At 41.9% G+C, this 20167-nt stretch overlaps 1 protein-coding gene across 3 annotated transcripts in view; it reads left to right on the forward strand.

Annotated features, from left to right (window-relative positions):
• The window catches only part of LOC122656782 (DNA-directed RNA polymerases II and IV subunit 5A), a 46733-nt gene that overhangs the window by 24966 nt on the left and 1600 nt on the right, over positions 1-20167 (forward strand). For 2 of the 3 annotated variants that reach the window (XM_043851433.1, XM_043851432.1), the window contains exon 3: positions 10127-10240. In XM_043851433.1, the coding sequence (XP_043707368.1) occupies positions 10127-10240 (114 nt within the window). The remainder of the gene's footprint in view (positions 1-10126; positions 10241-20167) is intronic. The other variant, XM_043851434.1, reaches the window with a different exon arrangement.

Raw genomic sequence — 20167 nt, forward strand, 5'->3', positions numbered from 1 at the left:
TGCTGGAACGACTCCAGTTCACTGCCTCTCTCTTATATCAAATTATTGCAAGGTTGAAGAAGATATAAGTCTTTGAAATTGCTAGTAAGGACAACTATTGTTATTTACACAAAACCCTTAGGATCATTGATGCTATTCTGTTTATCCCCAGTTTAAGTGTTTCAGTTCCAAGAATACCCTTTCTACCTACATGTTGAATCCTTTACTTATGTTTTAGAGTTCTGATAATTTAGAACTCTGCCACTCCTTCACAACTTCAGATTATTTACCATTCTTCCATTGTCCTTATAAAACCTCAAGTTATTTACTTTTTTGCCACTGGTGCTTGTGATTTGATTTATCTAACACTTGAGTGAGCCCACAAGCGATCCAATAAAGGTTAACCCGACCTGGATCTGCTTAAGAAAGTTTACTAAAACAGAAATTGGAGATACCAAAGTACAAAGGGATACAAGCTATTCAGAAAGAAACAAACAGATGACCGCAGAAATGAAAAAGTAACTGAAAAATATATAGGAAAATCATCTCCAAAAGCATGGAGTGGAATTGGTTGGGGGGGGGTGTGTAGATAGGATGAACCCTAGGTTCAGGTTACACACTGCTTTAACAAGATCCCAAGTAATACCCAAAACAGAAATAAGTCAACAATAAGGTCAAAAGTCAATCTTATCGGATGGGGTTCAAATTCTGGTCAAAAGTAGGTTGATGATAGTTTAACAGATCCCCGAAAGACTGCGATGATTCAAATGCCAGATTTAACCCAATTAGAGAAATAGTTGACTTCTGGAAAATTAAATGAGAATATGCAAAACTCTAATTACTTTCAATCAGAGACTCGGCTGAACACTGGATTATGGTGAATTGTAGTAATCCAATAGAGGAACAAGTTCCCAAAAGATGATGGTGATCTAAGGGTTAGATAAGGACTAATTAAACAAAACAAAATCTGGAAAATTAAGAGTGACAGAAAAGGGAGATTTCCTGTAATGCCAGATCAGGTGATTAGATCACCTTCAAACTATGTTTGAAGGACCCTTCTAGGTGGTCCTTCAACACCCTAAAATATTGAAGGAATCTAATGGGTAGATTCCCAATTACTGCAGATCTCGATTTGACCAAAAGAGGAGCCAAAACAGAGCTGCCACTGGATAGCTACTGGTAGTTCTGTGCTGAGAATTTAAAGGACAGCATATAAACAGTAAAACAGTAGTTGATTAACCCACCCACAGTCAGATTGAATCCACTATATAGCAGTATTCAATTGATAGAAAATAAAACAAAAACTTACTTGAAAACAGAGCAAGAACAATTAAGAACTTGATTTCTCACCAAGGAACCCCTCCAATCGAACAGAGTTTCCCACCCTACAGGTCACTGATTCTCTCAGCATCTTCATGAAGAAGAAAATAACTTTTTATTCATAAAATCGTGAGGAGCCAGTGGCTTTTACATGCTATTTAAATAAAACCAATGTTCAGTTACCTAATAGGAAACGAGAAGGTAACTGTTCAACAAATAGGAAAAGGTACTAAACTAAAAGAGGACTCTCCATTGCAGGGATTCCTTTTACAACTTAATAATAAAATAAAACAGTTAAAAAATAATTAATGACTAGCTGTAAGCTGGCCCAAGAATTGGATAACCAAACAAGTCCAATAATGGGCTTTAAAGGCCCATACTGGGCTGGACACTTTAAAGAGGCCCAGGCTGCTTATATAACTAAGGCCTGTTTGGTTTCTTCTTCCTCTGGTCGCAAGTTAAAAACTCCCCTGCATCAGGAACATCTCTGAATTCCCTTGACAGAAGTTTGTCTTTGCTTTGGAGGATCTAAGCAAATACAAAGTAAGATTAATGAAAGAGACTGAAGCAAGGGAAAGGGATTGTGAGATAAAATTTGAGAGAAAAAAAGGAGGGGTAGAATGATGGACATAGGGATGCCAGATGTCAGGTTTGGTTGGGTTGCATAATTTCCGGCACATGGGGTCATCATGAGAGTTGTACAGCGGATCTTGCTTGCAATAAGATGGCAGAGAGAGTCCTATTTTGAGTCGGTATTCTTTATTATTTCACTTTCCTAGTCAATTTAGGCTAACTTATTAGTTAAGGATAGGGTTAGGCTTGTGGTACGCGAATTTGAGTAATGAAATATTGGCTTTAGCCTTTCTGAAAATCCTGAGATAGGATGGGTGAGATACCCAACCCGACCTTTCCCCATTCCATTCCCCCATCCCCTTCCATCAGTTCTGCAAGGGTTAAGAATAATTTCAGACAACAAATCAGATCCTGGTTATTTGGCTTCTAGTTGGTTTCCTACCAATCTAGAACTACATTATTTGGTATCAGAGTTATGGCTACTCCAAGTACCAACCCTACAGGTGACCAAATTACTCTTCAACAACTGGCTGATGTGGTCAAAGGATTAACCGATGAGATGAAGTCGATGAAGCAACAATTAAATACGATGTTTCAGCAGGGTAATGCAAAAAGATTCACTCTTCACAGTTAGATGATGGTCACTATGCAAAATTCTGCCTGCAAAGAGGGAAGGCAGACTCAATGATCATAGCCATTGAGTCAATTCCAGAGATGTCCCTTTCCTGCTCAAGTCCCCTCTGCTATTTTGCCTGCTGAGCTTGGCATCCCTCTGTTGGCTCCCCCAATGCTTCCCCCCAATGTTGGGATTTCCTCTTTTCTCCAAAAGCAGGTCAAGGGTTTTTTATCCCCTAGACCTCCCCCCCCCCTCGATAGTCCCCCCTTTGGCTCCATCGCTTTTGCCCCTTCCCTCTCTGTCTCAGTCCTCTATCTCCCTCTCTTTGGCTAGCCCATCTGACTCTATTGGGCCAGTCCCTTCTTTGACTGACATTTCGGATTCTTCTGGGCCCATTCCTCTCCCGATCCAGCCCATTTTCAATCCATCTTTGCGTGACCCATCTAGTTCTAATGGGCCGGTTTCCCCTTCTCCCCTAATCCATAATTCCTTCCGCCTCCCCCTCTCTTCGCATCATTCCTTTGGCCCTATGTCTCTCTATGTCTTCTGTCGCTGTAACCCCAGCTCCCCTCCTTTCCCCAAGAAGCGCCCCTACATTTCTTACTCCCTACCCAGTCCAGAGTTGTTTTCGCCTATCATTTTGGATACCAGGAATAGTATTATTGGTGATGAGCCTATTGACCCGGGATAGTCAGATTCTCTTAAGCCTATTGACCAGTAATAACGCTATTGGTGGTGAGCCTATTGTTGTTTGGTTAGCTAAGTGTTTTTTCCTTTTTGCGAGCGTGTGGCTCCCCTTTTAGTTTGCGCTTTGTGTTAGGGCCTTGTCCCTTTTGCCTGTCCTAGCCTCTGGCAGGTCTTGGCTTTTGCTTGTATCCTTCCCCCCTCCCCCTTTTTTCTTTTTGGTGAATAAGTATATATTACCAAACCCCAGGAGGGGGCCAGAAGGAGAAGAAAAGGGGGGGGGGAATGTACAAGAAGAGGGAGGGGGAAGGGGGAAAATTCGAAAAAAAGGGGGAAAAGACCAAAATCAAGTCCTCCTTAAACTGGAAGGGGACTGCAATAGACTGCTATCAAGACCCCAGGTAACAACAATATGCCTGCTCCTTGGGGAATCCGAGAAAGAACGGTGAGAGATAGTACTAATCTTGGAGGAAACTTCGAAGGAGATGTCTTTCCAAATCAAGTCAAAGGATCTAGATTAGGAAGTCCATCTCCTAAGATTCCTCTCCATCCAAATGTGATGAACAACAGAGCCAAAAACAAGCTTTCCAATAGTGTCACAGATGGTGCTGCCTTTGAAAGCTTTGGTCAGCCAGATGCATTCTCTATCAAAAGGAAGGTGTCTCCTACTGCGGTGCCAGATGGAAGAGAGAGCTTTTTTCCAAATGGTTGAAGAAAAAGGGCAAGCAAAGAAGAGATGGGCAGTGTCCTCAAAACCGTTCTAGCAAAAGGTGCAAGAGGGATGTATAGGGATGTTACGGTGAAGAAGAAAGGTTTGGGTAGGAAGGCAAAGGTGAAGCGATCTCCAGGCTATGAGGCTACGGAGAGGGATGGAGCCTTTGAACCAAACTAAGTTGTGCCAGGGAACGGGGGTGATGGGGCTGCGGACATAATTCCAAGCTGATCTAGAAGTAAACAGCCAGAGGGGGAGGGGAGCCAGATTGCCTTATCCGCGAGAGCAGAGGGGGAGACGTGGATGGGGGGAAGGGTGGGCCAAATCTGGGATAGGACATAGGGGAGGGGGGAAGGGGGGGGGGGGACCAGGAATCAAGAGAGATGATAGGGGACAGGGGGCAGATTTGGGGATGCCTGAGGAGTAGACAGATCTAGGCTCCAAAGACATTGTAAAGGATGCCTCAGGAGTGCCAGGTGTCAAGCCAAAGAGAGGTAGAGGAGCCGTTTACAATGGCAGTGGAGGTGGCTGTAAGTGCAATAGGCCGAAGGAGGATCTTACACCAAACCCAAGACGCATCAAGGAAGGGAGCAGTCCAAATGGAATCATTCTTAAGGAGATGGGAGTAAACCCAGTTGACCCTTTTTTCTTTCTCCTTTGGTAATTGAATTTTTATTCATCCAAAAAAAAATAAAAAATCCAGAGATGTTGGTGTGTGAACCACAGCTTGATGATGATTGGGGTGCTAACACTGCCCTTGAAGGAGAAGAGTGTGAAGACACCCTGGACGATAATATTGACATCTATGAGGTTAATGTTGAAGTTTCAACAATTTTTGTCGTTATGGAAGAGTCAGTCCTTGATGTTTCGAATGTTGAGACGTACATTAAAGAGTTTGAAGCAGAGGAGGTTGAAGACACAACTGTAGCAGACCCCATGGATATGACTGCTGATTTCGAAGTTGAGCACATAGAGTTCGTCTTGGCACCAAAATTCTTTGAAGAGAAAGTTCCATGCCTTGAAGACTACATTCCTAACATCCATGAGCTGCCTGAGTACTGTTATGGTTTGAAGATAGATGTTCACCATACAAAGTTGCTTCCTCCATTTTGCAAAATTCGAGGGTGAATTTTTTTTCATTCAAGGGAGAATTGATGTAGATAAGTCACTTAGGGCTTATTTTAGTGGAAATAAGCTTTGGTTTAGGTCATATATGTATTGGGACTTTGATCCCATGGGTTTACCTTGTATTTGGCCAATTTAATGAGCCTAAAATATGGGTAGAAAAATAGGAAAACTGGATTTACTTCATTAGTTTAGTTAGAGTTGAGTCTGTATTCTTTATTATTTCACTTTCCTAGTCAATTTAGGTTACCTTATTAGTTAAGGATAGGGTTAGGCCTTTCCTTTTTATTGTCTAAGTCTATTTTTGAGACTTCTATATAAGTTTGTAAGGGAGGCCAGCATGTGGTACACGAATTTGATTAATGAAATATTGGCTTTTAGCCTTTGTGAAAATCCTGAGATAGGATGGGTGAGATACCCAAGGTGAGATGCCCAGGCTGAGATAGCCAACCCCACCTTTCCCCATTCCATTCCCCCATCCCCTTTCATCGATCTCTATTCAAGCTCCAGTTATGCACTAGCCGATTCTTAAAGGAACATTCTCAGCTGCTGGAAATTCACTGCAAGGGTCAAGAATAATTTCAGACAACAAATCAGATCCTGGTTATTTGGCTTCTAGTTGGTTTCCTACCAATCTAGAACTACATGAGGGTTGATGGTTTGGACTCGGCAGAACAAAAGCCCCTTTTCATGTGTTGTTTTGTGTTGTAAAGCAAATTTACCATTTTTCCCTTCTAATTTCCAGGTGACTTTAACATTCTTAATGAAAAATCCAGTGTAGAATCAGATTCTAGGATTTTAGCATCTCCCATAAAAAAAACCCCTAGAATCTGAGAATCAGCTCTAAGTCTAGTTATGGATAGTAGGTCCAATTCTGGAAATTGAGCCCTATAACCCGGCTCATGTGCAGCCTTCCAAATGCAAGTCCAATTTTGGACCCAGAATTGAGATTCAGAATCCAATCCAAACAATAGTTGTCACGGCGTTAATGGCTCCCCTGCCGGTTTCTTCCACTCCTAAGTGGGCATTCACCAAGGCTGTCCCCTTTCCCCTTTCTCTTCTCCCTTGCTCTAGAAGTCCTCTCTAGGACCTTCCAAACCAAAACCGATCTCCACCATATCTCCCCTATCCCCAAATGCAAACATATCAATCTTACCCACCTGGCATTTGCCGACGACCTGATGATCTTCTCTAAGGCCTCCCCCTCTTCCATCTCGGCCATCATGTCTTCCCTCCGCCTCTTTGAGAATCTTTCTAGTCCTCGCATCAACCTCCTCAAGTCCAAAATCGCTTTCTGGAATCCCTGAGTCCGAAAGAGACGCCCTTCTACGTCTGACCGGATTCTCCATTGGAGCCCTCCCTGTCAAATACCTAGGCCTCCGTCTCATCCCTACTAGGCTCTCTAATCACCATTGCACTCAAATGCTCGACAATATCCGCAAGCGGCTTCAGCTCTGGAAAAGCAAGCTCCTCTCCTATGCTGGTAGGATTGAATGCATCAGATCGGTTCTCCAATCTTCCTACATCTATTGGTGTGGCATCTATGGACTCCCCAATGCCACCATTAAAGCTATAGAAAACCTATTCTGTGCCTTCCTCTGGAAAGGGAAAGAAACTTCCAGATTTCTCTATCCAATTAGCTGGAAGTCCATCTGTATCCCCAAATCAGAGGGAGACCTTAGCATCCGCCGTATCCGCGACTCCAATACAACTGGTATCCTGAAGCTAATCTGGAAAATCTTCTCCAAGCATGAATCAATCTGGGGCACCTGGGTTTGCTCCCACCTCCTAAAAAAAACCTCCATCTGGACTGTTCCCACTCCCTCTGACTCCTCTTGGGCCTGGCACAAGATTCTCCTTCTTCGTCCCCTTGCTCTCCGAGCCGTCTCCTCTTTTATTGTAAATGGATCTTCCACCTCCCTTTGGCTTGACCCTTGGCACCCTCTGGGAATCCTCTATCATGTTTTTGGCCCCAGGTCGATATACTCCTCCTGTATTCCCAAATCTGCCCCTCTCAACCATCATCTCCCTTAGCTCTTGGTCCTCCCTTCCCCCTATCCTCTCCCAAATCTAGCCGTCCCTCCCCTCCATTCTCCCTTCTCCCACCTCTCTTGCAAGATAAGGTCATCTGGCTCCCCTCCCCCAATGGCCTCTTCAGCTTTAGATCAGCTTGGAATTTTGTTTGCAATCCTAGCCCTGTTGTCCCTTGGCACACTCTTGTCTGGTTCAATGGCCACATCCCTTGCCATAGCTTCACGGTCTGGAAAACCCTAGCCACTGCCTCCCAACCCAAGCCTTCCTTCTCCACCTCACTATCCCTGTCTCCCCTTCTTGCATCTTCTGTTGGTCTGGTTCGAAGGACATAGCCCATCTTTTCTTCGCTTGCCCCTTTACCTCCACCATCTAGAAAAAATCCCTCACTACCATTTGGCCTCGCTGCAGGTGACCCTTGCTCTTTGATTGAGAATGGCTCTGGTTGGTCAAGATCTTCCCTGGCAACACTATTTGTGACACTGTTAGAAAGCTTGTGTTTGGCGCTGCTATTCACCACATCTGGATGGAGAGGAACCTTGGGAGATGGACCTCCAAGTCTCGTTCTTTTGACTTGATTTGGAAAGCCATCTCCTTCCTCTAAGCTTAGTTTTATCCCAAGTAGATATATTTTTGATACCCCAAGGAACAGGCATATTGTTGTTTACTAGGGTCTTGATTCTTCTTTGCAGCCTCCTCCTTAGCCTAGCTTGAGGATTGGAGCTTTGCTTCCCCCCCTTCCTTTCCCCCCATTGTATATTCCCCCCCTCTCTTCTCCCACCCCCTCCTAGGGTTTGGTAATAATTTTATTCACCAAAAACATAGTTGTCACGGCATGATGGGGGGGGGGTAGATAAGAATGAACCCTTGGTTCAGATTACACACCCCTTATAACAGGACCTCAAGCAAACCCTAAAACAGAATTAACTTCAACAGTAGGATCAAAGACAACCTTTTCTGCTGAAGATCAGATTTTGACTATAACCAGATCCCAAAATATTGACTATAACCAGATCCCAAAATATTGTGATGTTCCAATATAGTCAGATTGTAAACCGTAGGATGTCTCCAGAATTAGCAAGTATAATTCCTAAAGTCTAGGAACTCAGATATCAGCAAATCAGAAACTTAGATGGGGACCGAATTCTGGTTGAATATAGTAACCCAATGGTAGATCAAATTCCCAAAAGAAGTGATAATCCAATGGCTGGATTGAAGTCAACAATCAAATAACCAATTCTGGAATCAAATAGGACCAGAGTTACGAGAAATTCTTTAAATCCAGATCGAAGGACCTGATCACCTTCAAAGTCAGGTCGAGGGACCCTTTTGGTATCCCTTCAACACCCCCAAATATGATTGGCATCTGATGGACAGATTCCTGGATACAACGGATCTCGATGCAGACAAAAATAAGCCCAAAAGAGGGCTGCTTCCAAGTTCAATGCTGTAAATTAAACCTTCTTAGTAATAGCATACAATCAGCAAAAGCAACAGATTATAATCCCCGCAAACTCAGATCAAGTAGAACCCCCACAACCACAACAGAATGATGCTAACAGTACTTTCTTGAGAAGGGTAAAACAGAGTATAGAGAGGAGAATGTGACCTATGGCTTCCTTCCAACAACCAACAAACCTGGATGAGAATGCCACTGATCCCAAGGATTTCCCACCCTTTACTGAGTCTGACAGCAGCAGTTCCATTGAAGCAAAGCAAACTTTCATTCATCAAAAGTGTAGGGAGATCTTGGCTCTTACAACCTTCAAATAGAACTAAATAAAACTGAGTTTCGTACTAGGAAACTGACATACAGGTGTAAAGCTACTAGGAAACTGAAACTAAAAACAAAAAGGAACTCTCCAACGTGGGGAAGTTCTATTACAACTCAATTACTAATTAATAGCTAACAAAAAAAGAACTTAAAACAAGGAAATAACTAGCCCATGGCTTGGACCAGTGCACCCAAGCTGTTTGGACAATTAAAGGCCACTAAAGGTCTGTTTGGCAGATTATAAGAAAGGCCACTCAAGGCCTGTTTGTCTTTATGCTTCTTATGGGAGTATGTTTTAGACTACCCTGCAACATGGTGTATAGGCGTTAGAGGGGAAGAAAAAGGCTGACACCAACAAGGAGCCCTTCCAGCAAAGGGTGCCTGGACTCCTAGCTGTCGCCTAGGTGACACCTCAACAACTATAATCCAAACGTAGCTTTTGTGCCAAAAGTGCCAAAGGTTAGGACTGATTCTAGTCCAGCCCTCTCGGAACCATGCAAAGGTGAGACTTGCTCTGGGTTTTCATCGTCAATTGTTCAGTGATGGTCTGAAGTTCTAGTTACATTGTGACTGTACATGTGCTAGCCTCCTCCAGTTACGTTAAAAAAAAACAGCAACTGGATGTCCATTTATATGATATCCTAATTACTTAACACTGCCATGAAAACTTTGATGCTTTGGGATTGTGTGTGGGGTTTGACAAGGTTAGATGTATGGTATAGAAAAAATATTGATCCAATAAATGCATTCCTTTGGACAGCCATTAAAATTTTGATGGTTTGCCTTGGGGGTGAGACAAATTAGATGGATGGACTAATTTTGGGCAGATCATTTTGCTGCCTCTGGGGCCTGTTGCTACTGGGTAGATTATATTTGCAATCTATTGGTGGGATCCTTTTTTATTTGTTTGTTTCGCTTGTGCTCTTGCTTCCGGTGGCTTTCCTGCTTGGGGGTATTTTTTGGGTATCCTGGTTGATGAATTTTCAATTAGGGCTCTTCTTACTGACAGGTGGTATTCTTATGATTTTTATATATAGGGTTTTGGGCCTTAATGATTTTCGTTTTTGTACATTTCCTATTAGTGTTTTCCTTTGTGAAAGATATGCTATGGGTTGATGTGTTGTAGTTATTCTTTGCATCCTGGGTGATGGATCTTTCATTAGGCTCTTATTACTGATTGGGAGTGCTCTGTTTGCATATTTCAGGGTCTCAAGGGTTTATTGCTGTGAATGTTCCTTCTCAATTAGGCCCTTCTCTTTTTTGAATAAACTTGCTTAAAAATTATATATGTTGCTTACAAATTTTGATATAGGAGGCGGAGCTGCTGGTTAACATTAAAGAGCATGTTCTTGTTCCTGAGCATCAGGTGCTTACAAATGAAGAGAAGAAGACCTTGCTGGAACGATATACATTGAAAGAAACACAGGTTAGTACTAGCAAGTGTTTACTCTGTTCAATTCAATTCAAGCAAAGCTATTACTAAGTAAACCTTTTTCTATAGTAGCATTGTTTTAAGGACTTATTTTGAATGGGTTCACCTATAAGTTTTATGGCTGTTGTAATGTAGACTAATCCTGAACAAGACAAATCCAGCAAGAGACTTAACAGGATCACAATATCACATAACAGAGAATATATAAACCAGAATATGGGGAAGGTTATAACTCAGAACTGGAAAGTCAGAATGGCCAAAAATCTGGTCGAGTGGTCTATTAATGTAGGACAGGATTGAAAGTTCAATCAGTCCCAAAAACAGGATCTGAAATCTAGGGAATGGTTCAGCTCGATGGGGATATGGCTGGAATGGTTGGGTAGGTTAAGGCAAGGGTCTAGGGTTAGGTTTAAGGTGAGGGAAAAGATCTGAGAGTAGGAAATTCAAGGGTTTAAACAAAATCAAATCTGCAGCAAGGTTTATCCTCTGCCAATTTCAGATTAGGTTAAGAAGCTGGGTTTTGAAGGGTTTTTTGGGAGAATTCTTGTAGCAGTCAATCTGCTGGGCAGATGGAGCTGAAACAGGGATCGAGTGGGGGCCTTAGGATGGGGGAGATGTGCTCAAAAGATGGGAGAGAAGTGATGGCTGGATTGGTCAGGAGTAGGGGGTGCTGGAATTAGAAAGTAACACAAAATAGGCTCAAACCAGGCCACAGGAGCAAGGGGGCAGCAGTAAAGGTGTCTCGGTTGATGAAGAAGAACCTTCCAATGTCTAGATAGCTTGTAGGGGATGAAGAACAGCAGCGAAGAGTGACCTCCTGGGCTTCCCACCGCAAAGAGTCAGCCAGTTCATACACCAGCTCCTTCCTCCATGGATCAAACACCAAGGAATATACTTCAACAGAAGTAAATAAGCTTGGCGGAATCAAAATCATGGGCTGCTTGCCCTCCTGGGTTGTTTTTATAGACTTCATTAAAACAAAATAGTAAGGACTCAAAATTAGAAATTTCCAAAAATTAGAAACTCCCAACTTTGGCCTTTTACTTGGGTTACAAAACACAATCAGTTTCTAGACTGATGTGACCTACTACTTGTTGACAACGTACTAACTATTAAAATAGAAACTAACTACTTAAAATGAAAATAGAAATTAACTACTTATAATGAAAATAGAAAGTAGATATTCCTAGTTAGACAACTGACTTGGTCCACAAGATTTGACCCTGACTTAAACTAGACCAACTGAACCAACCGGTTCATTGGTTCATTACATAACGAAAAAATTAAAATATAAACCCAGTAGAACTGTGGGCTTCTGCTGGGAAGCAGCCTTCTTCTTGCTTGAATACACTCTCAGCTCTGCATCATCTATCCTATCAATATAACAGATGATGCAGTACTGTTGACATGGTTGGACCAACATGGGCTGCTATGGAAGCCCAAGCTGAGACGGAACTGGCCCAAACCAACATTTTGGTCCAAAGGTGGTGGAGGGCCGGTGGGGAAGAAAGGAAAACCCTGAGATAGGATTTCAAGGATGCAGCGGCGGGGAAAGAGTTCACACAATCACACACACACTCACAGAGTAAAACCCAATAAACTTCTATTCAATTCACTCTATACATTGTTGGGTTATATGCAAGTATTTAAAGAGAAAAATAACATGACTCATATTTTAACTCTGAAACTGTAAGTAACAACTTGCAATTCAAACTCTAACTAACTCCTACATATTCAACCTAAAACAAATAAACTACTAAACGAACTAATTCTAACCCTTGTTGGACCAAAAATCACTGGACCAGTTTCTGTTTGGGTTTGGGTCTCCAAAGCCTATCATGCCGGTCCAAACAGTCAAGTGATACTGCATCAATTCTCGTCCTCTGGAAAGAACTCTACTCCGTCGAATTTGGAATAGGACTAAGAAGGCCGTCTAAAGCAACACGCTGGAGGAGGAACAATCCTGCTACTCTCTTGAGTTTAATGTCAGGGGGATCCTTAGAGGGAAGAAACTTCATGGTTTTGTTGCCGTGCTTGAAAGAGTAGGTATTCGCACACTTGCAATGTTGTGCCTTCTTATCAAACAACCACGGTCGACCAAGAAGAATATGACACACCTTCATAGGGAGGACGCCACATTGTACTATATCCCCAAATCCACCAATAGAGTAGGTGAGTAAACAGTTATCTGTAACCTTGAGATTAGTGTTGTTCACCCGTGCGACTTTGTAGGGAGTTGGATGTGGCTCTGTCTACAATCCCAGTTTACGAACAACGTCTTCAGAGACAACATTAGTGCAGCTACCTCCATCGATCACTAGACTACATAATTGGCCATTGCACTTCACACGAGTCTGAAAGATATTGCTGCAGCACTAATCTTCGTCCTTAGTGACTTTGTCAGTGGTCACAATAGGACGAAGAACATAACAAGGATATCGCTCCTCATCACTGTCATTGCCGTTTACTTCACCTGGTTCAAGCTCTGGCGGTAAATCAACTATCTCAACACCAAGGTGTTCTTTGGACCACAAGGTATAAAAAAATCCTTATCAACATAAGCTACCAAGCGGTTGGGACATTGAGCACTTATCCTTTGCATGTGAAACACTGATGGCAGCCTTTTGCATCACAGGAGGTCTGTCGAAACCACGCTGAGGCGGAGAATATGGTTTGCTAGGGCATGAAGATACCATATCAGAATCACGTCGAGGTAGAGAACATGGCCGGTTAGGCCGTGAAGATGCCATAGATGAACCAGTAGCCTGTGGTTTGCTGAATGACTTTTCCTATGGGAAGACTGTTGTTGACTGTAATTGTTACCCCTAGGAAATGTGGAAAATTCCTTTGAGTGTAAGGCCATTTTAGACTTTCTTCTACCTGATATGCAACCTGTACAACATCTTCATTGTAGGCAGTCGCCTGGATGCGACTCAACACTGATCTGAGGGTGCAAACCATTGTGGAACTATGCCACCAATACTACTTCATTTCATTTAAAATCAGATCGAGTGGCGTAATAATATAATCTGGAAACAAACTCCTCAACTGTTAGGTTTTCTTGTCTCAACTGTACAAAGCTGAGGTGCATGCGCTGCTTGTAGTCAGTAGGTAAGAATCTCTGGTTCATAACTTCATGCGTTTCAGCCTAAGTAGTAACTAAACCAATGTTGCGGGTCCGATTCTGTTGCTGTTGCTTGATCCACCAGACTCGAGGTGTTCCTTTTAGTTTAACTTCTGCGAATAAGATTTTCCTGGCCTCAGTCAAACCATACCATCTGAAAAAGGTCTCCAAATTGTGAATCCAGTCAAGGTACTATTCTGGATTGTTATCCCCATAAAAATCGAGGACATCTGATTTTGCTTCTTTTTCAGTTCCATAATCATCATATCGACCAACTCCATAAGGTGGGGGTGGTGGCAGTGGTGGTGGTGGGAGTGGCGGCGCATCATGAGACGAATCCTATGGGACAGAGTTGGAAGAATCCCCAGATGGCATTAGACTCTTTTCTTTATCAGAAGCCACAAATCGATCAATAGAAGCTTGCATGGTTGTCATTATAGTACAGAGGGAACTGGCAGCTGCAGTAAGAGTATTGACACGTTCAGTGAGGGTGTCATCTTTTGTATCAGTTTCACCTCTGTAGGAGTTGAGCTGTTGGAGAATCTCACTTAGGGCTATTGTTAGAATATATGTACTCCAGAATACCCCAACGGGTATTCTGGTCCTTTTGGGGTATTTTTATGTTATTAAGTGTAGTTAGCTTATGTCGGCTATGTGTGTTTTAGTCCCACATCGCCTAGCTTAGACTATTTGTAACTTCCCCTCTATTATAAATAGAGGGGCCTTTCTATCAATACAACGAGTCATTCCATTATTTTATTCCCTCTCTCTGACCCACGGTTCAACCAACATGGTATCAGAGCTGGTCTGATCTAGGTTAGAGAGAGGAAAAAAAACCCTAATTCTCCCTATTTTTCCTCAATCGATCTTCTCCTTCTTCTCCTTCTCCTGTTCTTCTTCTTCTCAGCCTATAAAGGGGCAGCACTAATGAGGTAAACTGAGAATATCGATGACTTAGTTGCTACCCCCCCTTCCTTTCTATTTTTTTATTAAAAAATCTGCTCGAACCCTGCTGGAGCCACATCTGCGATTTGGAGTTCCCGTTTTCTTTGGAGATCAGATCTCTATCACCTAATGAAAACTGATCCTCCAATTTTGGAGCACCCTATGCAGCCTTTTTCCAGCCCTATTCTGCCCTATTCCAAAACCTAACTTCCCTTTTTTCTGTCTCTCCATCTTTTATTAAGTTTTCCGGGCACAATCCCCAAATCGATCTCACCTTGTCAGGGTTTTTTTCAAAACCCTGACTCCAATCGATTTTGGGGCTTCCCTTGTCAGATGCAGCTAATTTTTCAGGGATAATTTCCTACTACTACCAGCCTTAATCGACCTCAGTTTGGCCACTATCTGATGGCTGGATTTGTACCTACAGCAAAACCTTCTCAACCTGCTATTTTTGGTTACCTGTTAAAACCCTGACTCAAATCGACATTAGGGTTACAAGTTTCAGTTTTTGCTGCCTTTTGGAGGGATGCTTACTCCACCTACAAGGGTCACTCGACCTCAGTTTCAGCCTCTTTCCAAGTGTTTGAAGACCACTAACCCCAATCGATCCTTCTTTTCAAGGTTTTTTCAAAACCCTGACAAATATCGATTTTAAGGTTAGGGTTGATTGCTGCTATTGGAGTTTTTTGGAGGTGTTTCTACCATCAAGACGAACATGCTACTTCAACTATTCCTGACTTGAAGAAGGTCTGTTGCACATGATAGCTGCTGCACTATTTTTCTGCAATTTTTTGGTGTTTCTCCCACGTGAAGATCAAGTCTCAATTACCAAGGAGATTGGTTATTCGAACTGGAGATCCATTCCAGCAGTGGTGGTCAGCATCTATTACTAGAAGACATCACCTTTGACAAGTCATCATCACTTTGTTGAAGCCTCCTTCCCTACAATCGACCTTCCCTTTCAGGGTTTTTTACAAAACCCTGACTATAATCGATCTAAGGGTTGGGGCAGTCCACTATTGCTGATTTTTTTGAGGAGAGTTTTATAAACATCAGAGGAGTATTCAGCCCCTATTTCAGCATCATTCATCAGTTCTTTTTGGAAAAATTCAGGTTCATTCCTATGGCTCGGTTTCTCCAATTATCAACCTATTTTTCTTACTTGTTCCTATATGGCTGGCTGCTTCAACTACCTATGGATCTGTTTGGTTATTTATCTTACATTTGCTGGTTAGTTTGAGCTTTACTACCTACATGGTTGGTATTATTGTTTGGCTTCTGTGAGCATGACTGGTTGATATGTTACTGCTGCCTTTATGTGGTATCCTGCTGCCCTATTATTGTGGCTGAGTTTCCTACGATTGGAGATCGAATTTCTTTCATTCTTGAAGACTTGAATCTGCTATCCTGGAGATCAGTTTATTTGGGACTACAATAGTGTGTTCCACGGTTCTTGGTTGCAACTACGAATCTATTCAGTTATGTGAAGCTTTTCTGGTTCATATCTGGCTCACCTTGGAGCTTGAATCCTAGCATTGTTACTAATTCAGATCTGATCCAATTTTTGTTGAAGCTTCTACAATCCATTGCTGCTCAGATATCTTCGTTTGTTCTTTTAAGCATGTGGGAGTTTATACATTGGGGTTTTTGCACACTTGTTCCTCCTTGTTTGAAGATTAATCAAGTCTTGAAGAATGGAGCCTTTCCTTACTTCAAATCAGATCTGTATACTTGTCAGATTTGAATATTGGAGTTAGGAGTTTCTCCCCTGCAGGAGTTTCCATCAAAAGTGTTTGTTTGATCGTTTGAAGATGGTGTTGCATTACTTGCTCCGTACTTCATTAGCCCACTGCTTTTTTCTTCACCACCTCCCAAACCATACCTTTGGCATAACCCATAACCACCTTGGAAGTTAATGGTATTCTCTTCATTGCCATTTCTTCTTTTTCCATTACCCATGGCAGCTCTTGAAAAATTCTGGAATATTATGTTTTGCCCTATATCTTACATCATCCCTGTTATGTCCACGTGCATTACACGTGAGGGGGGGATTATATACAGTATACCTGCAGCCATTGCAGAAAGCAGAACTTGCAGGAACACTTAGTGCAAAGCATATAAGGTCAGAGGTTTCACCATTGCCAATGGGTATCTACTTTGTTATTGGGTTGAGTTTGCCGCAAGGGGGAGGTTGGTCTTAAAATTTTGAAGATGTTTGGTTATTGCCTGCCTATATGAGGTTCTACAGTTGGGTTGTTTTTTTTCCGCTGCTTGATCTTTACTGCTGCTTGATTCATTTGCTCGCTACCCTAGTTCCTTATCTTCAAGATTATCATTCAGAGATTCATCACTGGACAGCAATAGAAGATTGGTGAAAGCTGCCTTTTTAAAAGACATTCCAGTCTGGGTTTGCTGATCAAGTCTGCCCAAGTTTCGAAGATCTATTTTTCAAAGTTCTTGAAGGTTTATTTGGGAGTTGCATTCATCTTGAAGCTGGATTTTGCTACAACTTTTCTTTTTCCATTTTATTCAAGTTGGGCCTTAGTACCTTATATGCGCCAACTTAAGGGGGAGTGTTAGATTGTTATGGAGTTCTTTTTTCCTTTAGTCCAAGCTGGATCTTTTCTCTTTAATATTTGTACAATCCAGCTTGAGGGGGAGTGTTAGAATATATGTACTCCATAATACCGTGGGGGTATTCTGGTCCTTTTGGGGTATTTTTATGTTATTAAGTGTAGTTAGCTTATGCCGGCTATGTGGGTTTTAGTCCCACATCGCCTAGCTTAGACTATTTGTAACTTCCCCTCTATTTATAATAGAGGGGCCTTTCTATTAATACAACAAGTCATTCCATTATTTTATTCCCTCTCTCTGACCCACGGTTCAACCAACAACTACCATGGTTGAAGTAACCAGGAAAACTCTATAACAGTAAATAAACTAAGGTTACAAGGATGGTGGCAGAATTGTAAATAAACTGAACTTAAGCTAGTAAAGTGAACAAATCCAACGAGTGTTGATGAGAGAGGTATACTTGAAAAAAATATGAGAATAAGAGTTTAAATGAAATAAAGAGTGGGGCAGGGACACTGTGGGAAATAAAGAAAATATACAACCTAGAAATTCAGCCATGTCTTAAAAGGTGGGAGGGGGGTTAGAATTGGAAGGTAATAAAAGAAAGAGGGGAAAGGGGGTATTAAATCAATCGAACAAAAGAGGGGGGCTTATCTTCTACTAGTGGAAGACTCGCGGATGGAGTTTGAGTTGGACCAAGCTTCGTCAGTGGAGGACTGCAACTTCGAAGGAGGACGATGATGGAGGAGTTGTTTGCAGCGAGGAATCAGGTATGAGCAAGGTACTAAAACTCGGGTCTCGGTACCAACTCGGCCCTTGGAAAAACCGAGTCGAGTCGAGATCTCGCCGAGTTGGTGCATTTTTTTTTTCCGACTCGAAGCCTCAACTCGGTGGGTTTTAGACCTAGTTTGGGTCTGAAACTTGGTATTCAGCCTATTTTAGGCCATTTAAATACAATGACACTATCAGATTTTGCAAAAACAAAGTCCAAATATGAGTTTCAATTTGGACCATAGGTTGGTAGGCGATGACTTACTAAAATACCCTACTCGGCACATAATTTAGTAATAGAAAGAAAGCAAAACATTCAATTAATAGCTAAACAACTTAAATAAGAATTAGAAATGTTAAAGTGATACATCAAACTGTTTAACAGTGTTACAACTATCATCACATAAAATGACTTTGAATCAAGTATTCATTCCCCGCTAGTGTCACATAGTCTTCCCATGACATAGTGTTGCTGTAATGTTGCATATAGTGCTCCACAGCAAGCATATAAGAGTTCTGTCGAGTTAGGTAAGTAAATACATAGTAGATGGGTCATTTCCATGGGTCAACCCGAGATCTCGCCGAGATATGTCGAGTTATGTCGAGTTAGGTAAGTAAATACATAGTAGAAGGGTCATTTCCATGGGTCAACCCGAGATCTCGGCGAGATATTGCACTTTTATGTACCGTATGCCATCTCGTCTTGGTTTCTCAGAAAATCGAGACGAGAGCCGATATCTCGCCGAGTCGAGACGAGTTTTAGAACTATGGGTACGAGTCTCTTTGCTTCTCTCTCTCTCTCTTTTCTTGTTTCACTCAGTCGAATCCGAGAAGGGGGGATGTTCGATTGGTTCACATAAGGGGGGGGGGAAAGAAGGTGGTGGGAGTCGGGAGGTTTTCTCTCTCGTTTTGGTTTTTGGGAATCCAACGGATGGGCTGGAGCCTAGGGTAGGGTTTCAGAGGGAGTTGTTGCAGGAAGGGGATGGGTTAGGGTTTTGATTTGATATCTCTCTTTTGCAGCAAAGGTTTTTTTTTTCCAGTTGGCATAACAATATGGGAAAAGAGAATAGGGAAGGAGAATGAGATGAGTAAGATTGACCAGGAACGGAATGAGAGAAGTTGATGGGGGAAGGAGATGGATCCTTCGACTCTGATTCCAAATTGGAGGGGGGCCAGTAGGGAAGCAGGGAAAACCCTGAGATAGGATTTCAAAGTTGCAGGGGAGGGAAGGAGTTTACACAATCACACACTCTCACAGAGTAAAACCCAATAAATTTCTATTCAATTCAGTGTGTTCATTGTTGGGTTACATGCAAGTATTTAAAGAGAGAAATAACAAGACTCCTATTCTAACTCTGAAACTGAAAATAACAACTTGCAATTCAAACTCTTATCTAACTAACAAATAAAAGACTTAAAATAAATAAACTACTGAACCCCTGTTGGACCAAAAAATCACTGGACCGGTTCTGTCTGGGTTTGGGTCTCCAATGGCTGTCATGCCGGTCCAACCAGTCAAGTGATACTGCATCAAAAGGGGCTTGGTAGATATTTATTTTCTTTATTTGAATAGATAACATGTTATCTTTTATTTTACTGGGTAGATTGCTACGAAGGATTTAGTACCCTAATTGTTTTGAGTTTCCAAATTAGAATAGGTTTCTTTATAAGTTGGGTTTCTTCTTTTATATATACATGTACTGTCAATGTAGAGAATTGAATGATATTGAGTTGAGTTTGCATACGCTGGTGAGTGTTCATGTGTTCTGCTGGTCGAGTTGGTTGACTGCTATCCCTCTGTACCCAATCTCTTCCCTATTGCAGGTACAGTCCTCCTTTCCTCCCTTCTTTTCTTCTGTTTCCCTTCTTTTCTTCTGTTCTCCTTGTTTCTCTCTCCTTTTCTGTCATATTTTATTTAAATAAAGCTTGATCTTTGGTACTACTGTTGCCCACTACTAAGGTTTATGTATTACCAATCTAGCCCTAAAATCTTAGGTCAAACAGAGCCCATACGGCCTCTCCTTTCTTTCATTCTTCCAATATTTTACTTTATTCCAAGTTTGCCCCTGTTTAATAATTCGTAGCCCCCTTCATAGCCTTTTTTCCTTTACCTACCAAGTAACCCCTTGAGAAGTCTGGTTAATTACCATATATTGCGACTACCATCACACATTATCCTTCTTAGGCATTTGGGTGGGTCCATAGTGATCCCGATTGAGGTTTTTGAACCTGAGATTGCATTTGACCTGCAAAATATGAAGCAGTTCTGACAATAGAATATGAAGTTTCAGAGGAATGCTAGTGCTACTAGGATTACAGATAGCAGAACTAAAACTATGGCACCGACCAGAAATCTTCGGAACGAGTAACATAAATTCAAAGAAAAAGTTAGCAAGAACTTATGTTTCAGATTTGAGGCAAAACAGTACTGCAATACTGCAACAACAACAGCAACAACAACAACAACATCCAAGCTTTATACTAACTTAATGGGGTCGGCTACATGA

Source organism: Telopea speciosissima, chromosome 3, assembly GCF_018873765.1.
Source record: "Telopea speciosissima isolate NSW1024214 ecotype Mountain lineage chromosome 3, Tspe_v1, whole genome shotgun sequence".
In the NCBI taxonomy this organism is placed as follows: Eukaryota; Viridiplantae; Streptophyta; class Magnoliopsida; order Proteales; family Proteaceae; genus Telopea; species Telopea speciosissima.